Source organism: Tachysurus fulvidraco, chromosome 7 (assembly GCF_022655615.1).
Source record: "Tachysurus fulvidraco isolate hzauxx_2018 chromosome 7, HZAU_PFXX_2.0, whole genome shotgun sequence".
Classification (NCBI taxonomy): domain Eukaryota; kingdom Metazoa; phylum Chordata; class Actinopteri; order Siluriformes; family Bagridae; genus Tachysurus; species Tachysurus fulvidraco.
The window spans coordinates 15,932,055-15,947,694 of record NC_062524.1 but is presented as its reverse complement, the minus strand read 5'-3'; the positions used below and the strand labels follow the sequence as shown (position 1 = coordinate 15,947,694).

General features: G+C 43.0%; 1 protein-coding gene across 7 annotated transcripts in view; it reads right to left on the bottom strand.

Moving 5' to 3' along the window:
- Nucleotides 1-15,640, bottom strand: part of fat1a (FAT atypical cadherin 1a) — a 74,223-nt gene that overhangs the window by 56,124 nt on the left and 2,459 nt on the right. For all 7 annotated transcript variants that reach the window (XM_047816586.1, XM_047816587.1, XM_047816581.1 and 4 more), the window contains exon 2: nt 11,530-14,819. In XM_047816586.1, the coding sequence (XP_047672542.1) occupies nt 11,530-14,791 (3,262 nt within the window). In that variant the 5' untranslated portion in view covers nt 14,792-14,819. The remainder of the gene's footprint in view (nt 1-11,529; nt 14,820-15,640) is intronic.

Here is a 15,640-nt window from a genome sequence, read left to right as displayed (position 1 = left end):
GCTAGAATGGAAAAGACAAAGTGAGAAGTATTAAAGGAATAAATGAGAAAGCCAGCATGCGATAGGAAAAGGGCAAAGAAGAATGTGTGACAAAAGAAAAAATCTAGTGCGAGAAGACAAAAACTAGCAGAAGGCTGAGAGAGAGAGAGAGAGAGAGAGAGAGAGAGAGAGAGAGAGAGAGAGAGAGAGAGAGAGAGAGAGAGAGAGCTAGTCTGGATTTGCCAACCGCCGTCCCCATGCATGAGCGCTCATCTAGATGTGGTGCGCGCACACACACCCACACACACACACACACACACACACACACACACACACACACACACACACACACACACACACACACACACACTCACAAGAGACTTGTCCCTCTGACTCAAAAGAGCCTTGCTTTTAGCCGCCTTCGGCACAGATGACTTCATACACACACACTGCAACTTTAGGCGCAAAAAAGTAGGTTGCCTCTATATTAAAAAAAGGCTCTTTCATTTTGCTCTACATCTCGTTCTACAATATATGCCACTGCTGTACGACACTGTATGCTAATTTGCAGTCTCATGTTGAGAGGATAAAAAAATATAGAATTTTTTTTTTTCCAAGAAGAAAATCTCTTCATGCTTGCTCTTAAGAAGACTAGTTTATACGCTCTGCTGCACCGTTGCTATGTACGTCTAGGAAGATTCCGACCTCTGACAAGAACAAAATAATGATTCGAATGACCCTCCATTAATTCCAGCTCAGAAAGTCAAGAGCTCTTTAAACCTGCTGCTCAATATCTTCTTGTGTGTGTTATGTTTTAAGCTAGGTATGCTCACAGGAATATTAGCACACTAGCACTGAAAATTCATTCAGTACGTTCACATTTCGACAAACAAATTCTCAGGAGAACATAGGTATTTGTAAATTTTTTATATCCACACACACACAAAAAGACCTCAAACAATTTCCCACTTACTATTAGGATAGTACCAGAGGTGGGAAGTAACGGAGTAAAAATACTTCGTTACTGTACTTAAGTACATTTTTCTGGTATCAGTACTTTACTCCACTATTTATTTTTTACTCATTACATTTTTACACAAATATCTGTACTTTTTACTTCTTACATTTTCAAAACGAACTCGTTACTTTTAGTATTATTTCTTCTCATTGAGCGCTGTTTCCAGCCTATCATCCTATCATTGTGCGGCTTTTTCCCCATGTGACTGGTGTACTGTATTATTTATTGGCTATCAGACATAGACTAAGGATAGCAGAGCTAACAATGAGCAGCACACCTACAAAAGGAATGGCTAATGTTAATTCAGAGGGAGTCACCGATGTTAAAATAACTAACAACATGGCCATATATAAGGGAGATGTTTGAAATAATCGGCGTCAAAAAGGATTCCTGGTGAATGCGTTGCAAATTGTGTCAACCAGGGGCGGTTCTAGCCCTTTTTTAGGGTGGCTTCAGCCCCCTGTCTGTAATCTCCGCCACCCTAAAACTAGTATAATTTTTACTTTCATAAATAAACAATAAAAATTACGTTAAAATGCAGGACATGTCATCGATGGGAAAGAAAATTATTCATCAGTTTGCTCCAAGAGCGATTTTTTTTTTACTTTGCTTTTATTCCATATTTTATACCATTTTATACCATTAGCATAGCGCTATCCTGTCCTGTTCCTATGCCAGTGTTTTCTGAGGTAAGGTGTAGCCTTTTCTACAACCTTTTCGGCTGCAGGTATCTTATTCCTCACACAAATTTGTCTGAATCGTAGCAAGACCATAAACACATGATAAAAAAATATGAACTATTACATGATATGGACTTGAAGAATGGGGTAAGTGTTTGTTTCTAATCTCCTTAAATCTGCTCAATGCTCCGATGAGACTTTGGCCGCTCTTCAGCTTTCGTCTTAATTGTTTCTGATAAACCCTGTTTCTGGAAAAAGCACTGTTTGCTCTCTCTCTCTTTATTTCAGACACCCTGCTGAAGATAGAATATACAGTTTAATATTCAAAAAGTAATAATAAGTTGCCGGATGTAAAGACAGTGACTAAGAAATAACGTTTCAGAACTATTATAAAACAGAACATTGTTCATTTGGTTCGTTTAGATATTTTTTTGAGTGGAATCCAGGTTGACTCTGAGCCACTCCTTTAAATGAAAAGCTGTTGAGGAAGTTATGAAATTTGCCCCTAGGGTGCAAAAAAGGATGACAGAGTAATCCAACCTCTCTCTCTCTCTCTCTCTCTCTCTCTCTCTCTCTCTCTCTCTCTCTCTCTCTCTCTCACTCTCTCTCTCTTTTCCCTCTGTCTTCACTGTCTATGTCAGTCTTTTGTCTGTCCGTTTTTTTGCCCTGGGGAAAGACTTTTCACAGCCGCCTGAGCTTCTGACTGAACAATGAAAGAAATCGCTCGCACCGGTTTAGACCTGGCTGACCTCGTAACTGTGTGTGTGTGTGTGTGTGTGTGTGTGTGTGTGAGTGTGAGAGTATGTGTGAGGGTGTTTGACAGTAAGTTTTCATGTGTATGTGTGAGATAAAGAGAGTCTGTCCACTTTAATTAGTTCCCTTATTGGCGCCTTCGTGGCACTTTCACAATAGCTGAGCTGGCTGCAAACACACACACACACACACACACACACACACACACACACACACACACACACACACACACAGTTTCCAAGTGGCTTCATCACAACTGAGGAAATGATGTGAACATCCGGGGCTAAGTGTGGACAGGAATGTGGGAATGCAAAGTGGACAAGGGAGATCTTTCGGAAGCTCGATTGTATGCCCCAGTGGGAGACAAAAGCCTTGCAGCTCAGATCTAACATATGGCAGAAATGAATACTGAAGCTGTAGAATAGTCTACAGAATCATCAGCTACAGAAAATCACATTGCCCATGCACAAAAAAAATCTGGCACTCTTGCTAAATTAGGAAGCCAAAAAAGATTAGCAGGGTTGTCAAAAGGGGATTACGGTATGCAAAATCCTGTTTATCCTCTTGCTCTCATTTTCATATAGTAAGGAGTTAGAGTGAAATCCCAGGCAATATCATCCCTTTTTCTGGCAAGGAACAACATGTAATAAGCAGTGATAACTTTAAGCCTGCAAGGCAACTCCAGTTCTAGCTAAAACCGCTCCTCAAAATCATCTGTCCCCATGTCAGCTAGTCCCCAATGGTACCTTCGGTTACTATAATCTCACAGGACGCAATGGATTGGGGGTTAAAGTAAAGACACAATAGACGGCGGCTCAGAAGCACCACAGATGTGAAGTTAATGCGGATTATGTGTGTTTTCCTGGGGCTTGCATGCTAGACCTACGTCGGACCTTTGGCTTTGAACTCGCTTGGTTAATTCCCGGCTCATCTTTCCTGCATTCCGGAAGGTTCTCAGGCCTCAGGGGTCACAAGGTTTCCCATCATTTTCCTTCTCTCTGTGCACCTCAGTCATTGCCCATACCACAGGAATAGCTCAAATTCCTTTGCCGGAGTGAAGAGATCTTGAAGGGTAACCCAAGCCAAGCTTCATCTTGCCGCAGTACCCCCCTCTTCCTCTATCTCTTAAACTTAAATCATATCCCTGCCTCCATTCTGAGTTTTGCACCATCTATAAAAAGGCATTGCTTCTCCTTTCGTGATTAATGGTGTAAAACATTTAGCAGTATTTGACCCAGCCAGGAAAGACTTTCTGAAGTATCTGCACAGGCCTCGGAGATTTGCTTTATTGATTTTGCTTTATACCCGCATAAAATCCCTAGGAATACTTTGAAAAATAGGGTGACTTTCGGCGGCGTGACTTATCAGAGGGAAAATAGATGTGTCTTGCATGCAAATACAATAAGAATGTATAGAGAACAGTCATTAGGACGAATACACGTGTAGCATAGTGGTTTCTTCAACCGTCCTTGGCAAAAAAAAACCTCCCATGTGGCACTACCAAGGTTATCAGCTCTCGAGTGTGGATTGAGGAAATGTTTATCAACTCCAGTAACTGATGACTTCTACAAATATGCACTTCGCACAATCTTATCTTCCTGAACATCCTGCACAAGTGATTATAGTCCAGCAAACCACTGGAATGGACTCGACCACCCTGTTTCCGCTTCACGCTTGGCTGTGCCTCCTGTACACAGCAGTGGCCGCTAAGTGCTGGCAGTTACAACAACAGCTGGTCACATGGGAAAATTATGGGGGTGGGGGCAGAGGGGACAGAAATGGAGGATCGTAATAATTTCACAGGCTTAACAAAGCAGAGAAACGCGTCTCGCTCTACATATCTTGTTAATCTCATCATCTCAAAATAGGAGCCTTGGAGTGAGATAAAAATAAAAGCCTTCCGTAACTTCCATTAAGCAACAAACCCGGCTTTAGCGAACCAATAAGCGTTAACCTAGGTTGTAGACCGAGCACTTGTACAGGATGCTTGGAAAGAAAATACACAAAGACATGAGGATTTGAGAGACTTATCAAAGTTCAACAACAAAAAAAGATGAAAGTACGTCAACCTGGAGCATAGGATAAAGAAACAAGTGTAGGTGTAGAAAGAGGAAGTTCCTCCACGAATGAAGGGGAGTGATGCAATTAGAGCATGCCTGGTGGGACACAGTCTTTTTTTCCCCCATGCTGTTTCTTCCACCGACTCTGGCCTGTTAATTCCAGTTGAGAGGTCCTTTTGGGACTTGCCCAGACAGAGCTCATTGTCCAGGCACAGCTAATGTTATTTCAGAGGCCTTGAAACTGGCGTGCTAACGAGAGCCAGACCTTTTCAGTATTGACTAGCCTATTTAAAGGCTAGAGTCCACTCCAAGCTCTGGACCCTGTCCTCTGATAACAACCGCTCGGCTACTGCTATCACAACATTTTTATGAAGCATGAAATAGCTGCCCGTTGATGCTCTGCCCTCATCACTAGGAACTACCGCTAGTATTAGTGTGATAGGTCATGCTAAAGTGGCTCATTCTCCATTCTTGTGGAAAGAGTGATAAGATGGTGGAGTGAGAGAACGTTTTTCAAAGGGGTGCTGGGTTGACATTTTGAAAGCCCCACTGTTTTTATCCCCCTCACGCTCTCTTTTCTATTTATAAGCCGGCACTCCTTGGAGTATTTCTGCAAGGAAGGGATCAAAGGCGTTTTTAAATTGTGGCAGGGGTGGAAGGGTGGCTTGCCAATAAAACAGGGGAATAGGAAAGCTGCTCAGTTCAAAAGCCAGATGTGGAACTGTTGACTCTGCTCCTAATTACATCTTTATACGGCATTACTACAAACAGTGTGACTGTGCACTTAGCCATCGTCTGCAGGCCAGCTGCACCGAATCTCAGCAAGCAGTGTTGTGACTGGCTGTGACAAGCCAAATTAAGTCACAGCTAAATAGGAAAGAACATTCTGAATGTGCCAAGACTTACATGCAATACGGATTCAACGCTAACCGTCATGGTGCACCAGATTCTGATAGTAATGAAAAGTTAGAGAAGCAAAATTCACAGCATTTTTCTTAATTTCTGATTGATTTGACATTAAGGGTGATGGTTCTGATTTGATTGGTCTCCGGCCACGTTACGTCGGCGTGCTTGGTGATGCCGTCACATACACTTTGCAAAGAGATGAATCACGTTTTTTTGTGTTTGGGGAGCTTGCCATGTTTATTTCTGCCATCACTCCCTTCACGTTCGATTCTCGTTACGATCTGGAGAGCGTGACATCAAAGGGGCGAATAAGCTCCTGCGGCAGGGTGCCATCTGCCATAATAGGGATTTTCATTGCCAAGCACTGAACCGTGGCCTAAAGAGTACTGAGGGATTGTGGGTATCAATTTAAGAGCTAGTGGGTCCTATTAGTAGAAAATATGCTCAGATAATAAATGGCATCTAAACTCACGGGATTTCTTCTCAGGCACAACAAAAACCATTACTTTAAGGTGACATCTTTTTCTGAAAATACATCCTACACAATTTAATTCTACTTATTTTTTTTTAGCTCGCAAACTTCAAATCAATTACCCCTCGTTAAGGCTCATTAGCATAACCTGAGTGAAGCACCTACGCGGGTACTAAAATAAGCGCTCCTAACGTTAGCACCCTGCAATCATCTCCGGCTCCCTTTGCATTCCTGAGCACAGTCGCTCAGCAACGTGGCCCAAGCACAGACTGTGTGGAGTTGAGGTCATGTGACCCTCCTGAGGGGAGGGGGGGGGGTGAAAAACGAGACGAGAAAAAAAACGAAAGAGAGGTAAATCTCGAGACAACTAGATATGGCCTTCCCCTCACTGACTCAGTCAGTTCTCCTCATGCTTTCTTTTACTCCCTCACTCATTCTTTCTCTCTCCAGTCTTTCTCATAAACCCTCCTTCCATATAAACAAGAAAAGGCAAAGCAACAGGCGCATATTTGTGTTATCTGGCATCGCCGGCAACTTTTCTAATTCTAACGGAAGGAGGCTACGGAGGAGACGGAAGGGATTTTTTCCACAAATGACAAAACCACACTAAGGTGCTTTGTCGCAACATGCCCAACTATTGGTGGCCTCTTCACAGAGCCACAGAAAGGGCAGTGCATACATTAGCTGCTCTGCAAAAGGGCAGGACGTGTTAAAACCAACAAACAGAAATCAGAAGACACTCGATTAACAGCTCGACTTGACTGGAGTCTGACCACGTGCAATTTTTGGCATTCATTCTCTTTTGAAATGCGGCCTGTCCTCTTCAGGAGGCTTTTATTTGCTCCCTAACCCTTCCACTTACTTCATTACTTGGGCTTGAAGAGAGCACAACAACAAGCCGAAGACTTTCGGACAAATAAAAATCAGGCCCATTATCAGGTCCGCACACTTTCATATGGCACAGAGGGCCAAGCGGGGGTCACACAAAGCAAAAACATACTTAACAGACTGAAAAGAAAAAACAGCACGACCTCCGCTTCTAAGGGTCGCCTTTTGTTTTTTTTGTGTTAATGCAGCAGTAATGAATTGAGAAAATTGACCTTTTTGCATAATTGTGCTTTTAAATGAAGAGTTGCCTGATGTTGAATGTTTTCTCACTTTATGTAACACAGTTGGTAACCTCATACCTCCTCCAGCACATCACAAAGCCAGCTACAATTTAGAGCCCTTACAAAATACACTATCTCCATCAGAACAGTTATTTATCCCGATCTTGTAGTTAATACATAACGTTATTTAGAATTTTTCTCGAAAACTGATCAACAGATGAGCCACGTAATTATTTATCCACAATTCCATTGATTTCCATTTGAGCCAAATTGAAATTATAAATGTGAAAGTATTTAAATTAAAGTGCCAAAACTCAGGAAACTGGATCATTAGCATGATTGGCATGATAAAGAACAGGTGGCTGGACGAATGGCAATCAAAGCAAGCTGGCATGTGATACATGGGTTAATAAAGGTGAGACTGATGAGAGCTGACGGCGAATGTCTTCAGTGTGTAAAGCAGGGAGCACTCACGGCACTCAGGTTTGCTTTAGCTGAGTTTGTATTGCAGATTTGCACAGTTTATATTGAGGATTCCAGACACGGCAATGCGGTTTAGCCTTTGGGCTTTTGTAAAGCAAGTCTCTCTGCCACTGCTGTGATTTGTGACATATGCCTCAGAGCCTGGACTTGTTCCTTTGCCACAAGGACATTTAGTGGTAAACAAAAGCAGATTCATTGCACTTCTCTGGCAACATCAATTGGGTTTGCGGCGAAACCTCAATCCCATGCGAGTGTGTGCATCCTCAATTAACTCACTCACTCAAGAAGCAACGTGCACACAAAATCAATTGTTTAACACACACACACACACACACACACACACACACACACACACACACACACACACACACACTGGGCAGGGGCTGAAATTAGCGTGGTTCACATGGAGAGGTCTCACTGAGCCTCTCACTGAGGCTCGACATGTTTGTGCGACATGGTGATGGTAAACATCGCTGCAGATGACTCGCAAGCATACTCAGGAACTCAGTGAATCTCCCAAATGCCTTCAGCCAGCAGCGTTCAGAAGGACAAAAATAAAACAGAAGAAAAAAAAACCCCAGACGCAATTTGGGAGTAACAATTTTGGGTTCTGTAGCCTGGCTGGCTAAAGTTATCGCAGGACTGCTGGGACAAAATATCAAGCTCTTCCTGATGCAGGAAACCTCGGAAAACGAGCCTGATCTCGTACGTGGTTTGGAAAAAGACGAGGTTTTTCATTTCTTTCTTTTTTTTCAAATTCTAAAATACATACATAGCCAGACTAAATATAAAAGCCACACATCCCTGAGGGAAGAAAGCAGATGTGAAGCTAGCGTTAACAAGACCCTCGGCTAGAGAGGAAAATAGAGAACTGTGTGGCGCGTACCTCCCGAGCAAATTCCTTTTAGGCAACCTGAAAAATTCCCCCTCCACCCCGACCCCGCTGAAATATCCCCGCTCTTGGATGAGAGAAGCAAGCATGCAAATAAAGCAGGCAGGCAGAAAAGCCACAGAGCCCAAAAGGTGCAGCACGTTTAACCAATCCCAGATGGGACAAGACCAGAGCAAATACAGGAAAGATGAAAAAAAAGTGGCTCGGATTTTAAAGCAACTAATGGAGTGATTCCTTCAAATGTAAAGCTTACATTAACCAAACAGCATTGAGAGCACTTTGGGAATATGTACAGAATAAAACACTCTTGTAGTACACCAATAAACAACAAGCCAGTGTGGTGTGTTCTTTTTATACTGCACCAATTTTCCTTTTTTTCTCTTATTAAAAAAAACATCATCCTTTTCATCCTTGAATAGTTCCATTTAATGTTGTGGAACATCTACAAAACAAGCTGTTCTCATTACGCTGTCTTTGCAGAATAAAGTATCCTTAAGATGCCTACATCATCACAAAGCTCTGACACTGGAGACTCCTTACATATGTTAAAACATATGTAAAAACATTTCTCCTGTATCGCCGATTTTTGTTCAAGCCCCATTCCAATTAGCTGTTATGACGGAAACGCTAACATTATAGAAAATGAATCAATACTTTTCTCAGGTATCTCAAGTGGGTTGGGAAAGAATTCTAAACTCCTAAGCAAATTTTGGACAACAATTCTTATAATGTTTTCTCCTTTTCAGTGTTACATTATTTATATTAATAAATATAAATGAGGGGGGCACGGTGGCTTAGTGGTTAGCACGTTCGCCCTCACATCTTCGAGAATTGGGGGTTCGATTCCCGCCTCCACCTTGTGTGTGTGGAGTTTGCATGTTCTCCCTGTGCCTCGGAGGTTTCCTCCTGGTACTCCGGTTTCCTCCCCCGGTCCAAAGACATGCACGGTAGGTTGATTGGCATCTCTGGAAAATTGTCCGTAGTGTGTGAGTGTGTGAGTGAATGAGAGTGTGTGTGCCCTGTGATGGGTTGGCACTCCGTCCAGGGTGTATCCTGCCTTGATGCCCGATGACGCCTGAGATAGGCACAGGCTCCCCGTGACCCGAGAACTTCGGATAAGCGGTAGAAAATGAATGGATGAATGAATATAACTGAACTCAGGTACTGTGACTGATATTAATGAGTCGACTTGTGCAACGTTTCATTTAAAAGGTTCTTATGCTATGGTCTTTAGTGTACCATAAACATCTGCTCCTGAGGAAGTTGATTAAATAATTAATTATCTACACGTACCATCAAACTACCAAAGCTCAAGCAGCTCGAACTGATATAATCTCAAGCCCATTTCCTTTCCGTTCCTTTTCCCCGAGTCTAATCCGTTTCCCACAGGGAGCTCTTCGTGACTCGTGCATATGTATTTAGCCACCAGCCCTAGTCAATGTCCTTCACAATGGACCTTAGTGCTAGACAATCCCATTCCTGCTGGCACTTATAGATTACCGAGGTCACGGAGGGCAGAAGCCCGGGTCAGGTAGGGGGTGACCTGTAACATTTTGGGGGTTAGAAGGCGGTGCCAATGAGACTTCTCCTCAGGTGTCACAGCTGGCTAAATATATCAAGCTCTGTCAAGATCTATGAGGGGGGCAGCCTGCTAAGTCAAGCAATTACTATACACCACTTTGGATTAAATGGATAAGAGAAGGAAAAAAATTCTCTGAAATATCTGGCAGAAAGATCAAGATATTAAACTTAAAACTAGGAAAGAGTTGCTTAGTCGTCAAGAGGTCGCAAGCTCAAGTCTGGGGAGGCAAGAGGGCAACATTGGCCGGTCTCTGAGTAGGAGGGGCCAACACACAAATACAAACTAGCCAATGTCATGTATGCAAAAGATTGTTAATAATGATCTCAGAGGAAGGATATGATATGTGCTATTAATGATCTTAGTAAAGCGTATCGTGACAGGATTAATGACGTGTCCAGAATTTTCTGTAGGTTTCTTGATTCCTCCCAGTGGCAATGCAAACAAAACAAATGAATGAAGCAAAAAAAATCCTAATAAAATCCCCACAACACTGACCAGGCACAATGACAGGCAGATGGTCCTGTAGGGGGAAGAAGCAGCAGCAATAGTAGCGCATCCTGTCATGCTAAATTTACCACCGCCAAAAGTGAGATTTCCCTACAGGGATCCCTAACAGCCACGTCTAATTTACCCTCCTTAATGAAGTGCCCTGCGCCACCTTCATCTAAAGGAACACTTAATACATTTTACAGAGTTTTTGCAGGAGAACTTTTCAAAAGGACATTACATCATGCAGGATGTGTTAAAAAAAAAACCTAATGTTTTATTTATAATCATTTCACAGACCCATTTGTACATTAATTATGTATACCGCAGAACAGGAAGATGTTTTCAGAAAGGAAAAGAAAAAAGGCAGAAATGCACATTAAAAGGTATAAAACGAGAAATTCTGTGCATATTTAAAAAAAAAAAAAAAGCACTAGAAAGATGTGGTGTGCTGAGCAGGCTGTGAAATTCCAGACAGCTCATTTTTAAGGCTTATTTTTTGGCACAGGTGCTCACAGTGACCAGCTGAGTATGGAATAAATACGTTCTTTGTGTGGCATTAATGAGGTCAATTTTGGCTTTTACAACAGAAAATTGGTTTGGTTCAAACGGCAACGGATTCCTTTATTGAATATTAATAGGGTAGGCCAGTGATCTTAAAAAGGCTCTTGGCTCAGACAGCCAAACCAGACTACAGCTGCTCGGAATACAGAATAAAAATAAGAAAAGAGGGAAAAAATGCAGGAGGTTGAGAGCGGTGGGTGGGTTGGTGTTTAGGATTGGCGGTGATGTAGGGGGAAGTGCTCAGCGACTAGTTTGGAATGTTTACGACAGGTCTGAAAGACAGCTGCTCCATCTGTTGCTGCCATCAATTCCTACTCCTTATGCTAGAAAACCAAAAATTGCGACGCAAATTGAGTCCCAACAACAGTGCACCTGATTTCTGAAAGAAAACCTTACTCTTGCCTTGCAATACTGACATTTGCCTATATCACCAGTCAAATTCCTTCAAAAGCAATCTGCTTCATGAAATATTCATGAATGAGGCAAACATTTCACATTCAATCTCAGCCTTAGGAACTATGAGGAAAAAAACTAAAACAACTCACCAGTTTCTTCATCGATGGCAAAGATTCCCAGTCCAGATCCATCCCGAATAGAATAGCGGATCTCACCGTCTCTTCCTTTGTCCTCATCCTGAGCTGTTACTTTCATGACCGGTGTTCCAATGGGCACGTCCTCTTTAATATATCCCTTATCCACAAATGATTGGAACAGTGGTCGATGTAAATTCTCGTTCACATCCATCACCTCCACCTCTATGTGACAGGTTGAGGATAAAGAAATCGGCTTGCCTTTGTCTTTTGCCTTAGCTACAAGATTGTAAACTTGTTTTTTCTCATAATCCAAATTCTGCATGATTCGAACAGCGCCACTGAGTTTGTCCACTTCGAATTTTCCATCGCCACTGTCGACGAAGCTGTAGCGTACCTGGCTCGAAGTTCCTATGTCAGGATCATGGGCTTCCAACCACATAATAACAGTACCAATAGGAAGATCCTCGCGTACTTTTACACGGTAATTGGGGGGTATAAATTTTGGAGGATTGTCATTCACATCTTCAAGAGTAATTTTGAGTGACACAGTTGAAACCAGTTGAGGTTCAACAGTAGCCTGGTCACGAGCTGCTATCCTGAGCACCAGCTCAGGCTGAATCTCACGATCTAACACTTTTTTTACCCTAACGACTCCTGTCTCCTCATCAATAGAAAACTGATTCGTGTCCGCCAATATAGAATACCTGACAAGACCGTTATCTCCCAAGTCTCTATCTTTAGCTTCAACCTGAATGACTTCAGTACCCACAGCTGCATTCTCGCTTATTTCCACTGAATATGAGTCCTGTAGAAACTGTGGGCTATTATCATTAGCATCTGTAACCTTGATGTCAAGCAGGCGCGATGATGACTTCTGAGGTATCCCAAGGTCATACACGGTAACGTTAAGCGTGTAGTGATCGGACGTCTCTCTGTCAAGTAGAGCATACACCTTAAGCCAACCGTCATTCATGTCCGCTACAAACCGACTTTCTGTGTCTCCTCCAGAAATGACGTAAACCAACTTCCCATTGAAGCTGCTGTCAGAGTCTGAAGCGCTCAAATGGACAATCCGAGCCCCAATAGGCAGATCCTCCTTGACCTCAACGATGCTTGGGAATGATTCTGCAAATTGAGGTGTAAAGCGATTGATGGTATGAAGGTCTAAAAAGTTATCATCTGGTTCCACTTGGCTGTGGATTTTACTGCCCTGCAGCAACTTTTCCGCCAACATGGTGGCTACACCCGTGTCAAGACATTTGACTTGAACAGGTTTACGTGGAGTAACGACAGTTATATTCAAGAATATGGCTGGAGTTTCATGTTCTCCATCACTGGCTACGATCTGCAAGCTGTACAATGATGTCTTTGCCGCCTCACCATCACTCAGTGACTGCTTTAAAGACAAAACCCCTGAGCTGGGGTTTAGCTCGAAAAAGTCCAGGTCGTTACCAGCTTTGATCGTGTACCTGACCAGCTGAAGCTCATCAGCATCAATGGCGGATACAGTTGTGATCTGTTCTCCAATGCCATGATCTCTGGGCACGGTTACCTGGCAATCCACATTTTCAAACAGAGGCTTGTTGTCATTCAGATTGTTCAGACTGATTGTGACTTGAGTCTCCACCTCACGTCGAAAAGGTTCACCCCAATCTGATGCACGCACTCGCAAATTATAAATCCTTGGCATCAACTCGTAATCAAGTTGTTCCGATGTACTGATAATGCCAGTGAAGTAGTCAATAACAAAAGGCTGGTGATTTATATTAGCAATACTGTACGTGACATAGCCGTTCTCTCCGCTGTCTAAATCTGTGGCTTTCACTGTAACAACACTGGTGCCTATAGGCATGTTTTCATCAACACTGGCCTTGTAAGAGGACTGCTGAAACTCTGGGGCGTTATTGTTCACGTCAATCACATCGATAATAACTTTGGTGGCTGCTTTTCTGTCACTAATAATTACCTCTAATTCATAGTGTGGCAAAGAGTCAGCGTGAATGGGTCCAGCTGTTGTAATTAAGCCAGTGTCTGAATTGATTGCGAAGGGAATTTTGTCCAATTTCTGTTTGAAAGCATACTTCAGTTGGGGATATTTTGGCACAGCTGTTACCATTAGAACAGGAGTGTGTAGCGGAGCAAATTCACTTACATTGGCCCTGTAAACAGATTGTTCAAATTTTGGGGGCCCGATTTTAAATTGTGGGGATGTGATATGGATGACTTTAGCTGAGGAAAACTGAGGTAGGCTTCCTTTATCCTTAGCTTGCAAAGTAAGGTTGTAACCATACGGCTGACTATCCCATTCGACCTCCTTCACTGCTTTAATTTTGTATTCCTTACTGCCTGGGCTGGTTCTCATGGTTCGAAATTGCTGTAAAGGGTCTCCTGCAACGATGCTAAGAGACGCTATTTCGCCATTGGCTCCTTGGTCATCATCCTCAACGGTCACTATGGCATAAGTCGGGTCTTTGTCCATGTCGGAAGGTGCGAAGACAACAGAGCTGATGACTGGAGCATTCTCGTTAGCCTGCTCCACACGTACCGTCAGTTTAGCCATGCTACTAAATCCGCTGCTGCCATACAGCTTCATACCGCGATCTACCGCTAATATCTCCAAATCGTACTGCTTTGTCTCAGCGTAATCTAGTTTTCCAGTTAGAGTGACCACCCCACTCGTGGGATGGACTGCAAACGTGTCTGTCCACTCTCTGAAGCTGTAGTAGTACTCTCCATTCGTACCGATGTCTGCGTCTGTTGCCGTGACCTTGGCAATGCTAGTGCGGATGGACGTGTTCTCCGGCAAAGACACAGTGTAAGAGGTGGGAGAGAACAGAGGCCGGAGGTCATTGGTATCCAGTACCTGAACAATGACTCGGGCTCGTGCCTCTGCATTTGTGTTTCTTTCCACAGCTTTGACCGTGAGCAAATAGTAGTCTCGGACCTCCCGGTTAAGAATGGCACTGCTCCCTCCTTTGGTCCTTATTCGCAAATAGGTAAAGTCCCCCAACTGATACTCCTCAGCTTTGAAAAGGTTCTCGTTGTCACCTGACACAATTTTGTATCGTATTTCCCATGAAGGGTCTGTGTTGAAGATGCCCATTTTGATAGGGCCTTCCAAGTAGGTTTTAGCAGCAGAGTTTTCAAATATGGTGGCATTGTAAGTAAGATGGGTGAAGTGTGGAGTGGGCTTTGCATCCAACCCTTGGTTTCGGGCACCGCTGCACAAGAGCAGCAGCAGCAGAGCCAGCAGTGAAGTCACCTGGATCTCCATGGTTGCAGAGCGCTCTTCACCAAACCACCTGTAGAATAAATGAAGAGAAATATAAGAAAAGGGCAACTCATGCAGCTTCATTAGAACGATGATCTGATCTACAATAAAATCTGCTAACATCTGGCTATGCATTTTTCAAAGACCTCCAGAAACACGCCCACTTTACATTAACGACTTATGTTATCAATCAGCGTGACCCAGGAAATCAGCACAAACAAACATTCTTCAAAGTAGGATTGAGATTTGTCGCTAAGTTTGGCATCATCTAATGCTCTTCTCCTATTGGGAGATTTTAGTCTATAAGAAATGACTCAAACATTTTGGAACTTTGACATCATCTGTCTTTAGTTTGCAGCGGAATTTAACCGACTGCCAGTAACACACTTGCGTCACTAAGACCATCGATCTCAATTCATGATCAAAGAATTTTTTCATTCCAAAATGCAAAATGTGAGAGCAAAACCTGTACAGCTTAAAAAATCAAGCATTAAGGAATCATCATGCAATAATCAGATCCTCGCTGGCTTCACATTTGAGAAATCAAACAAATCTTAACAGCGAATCGAGCCTAGCACTACAGATACGAGCCACATGTAAGGCTGAACGCTCCCTTCTCCCTATCTCTTATTTCCAGTCTCGCTAGTCTCAACAGGCTCCGTAAAAGGCACCCAGTCACCAATGATTAACAGCAGCGTTCCCAGGGTGGATGGAAGCGGTTTGTCCTGGATATACACAAATACACACACATTCCACTGGTTGTTATGAGATTAGTAATCTTTTAGGCTCTGTTTAGCCTGGACGGCATGGAACATTCCCTATAGATACGGATGTTCCACAATGTAAGTTAAC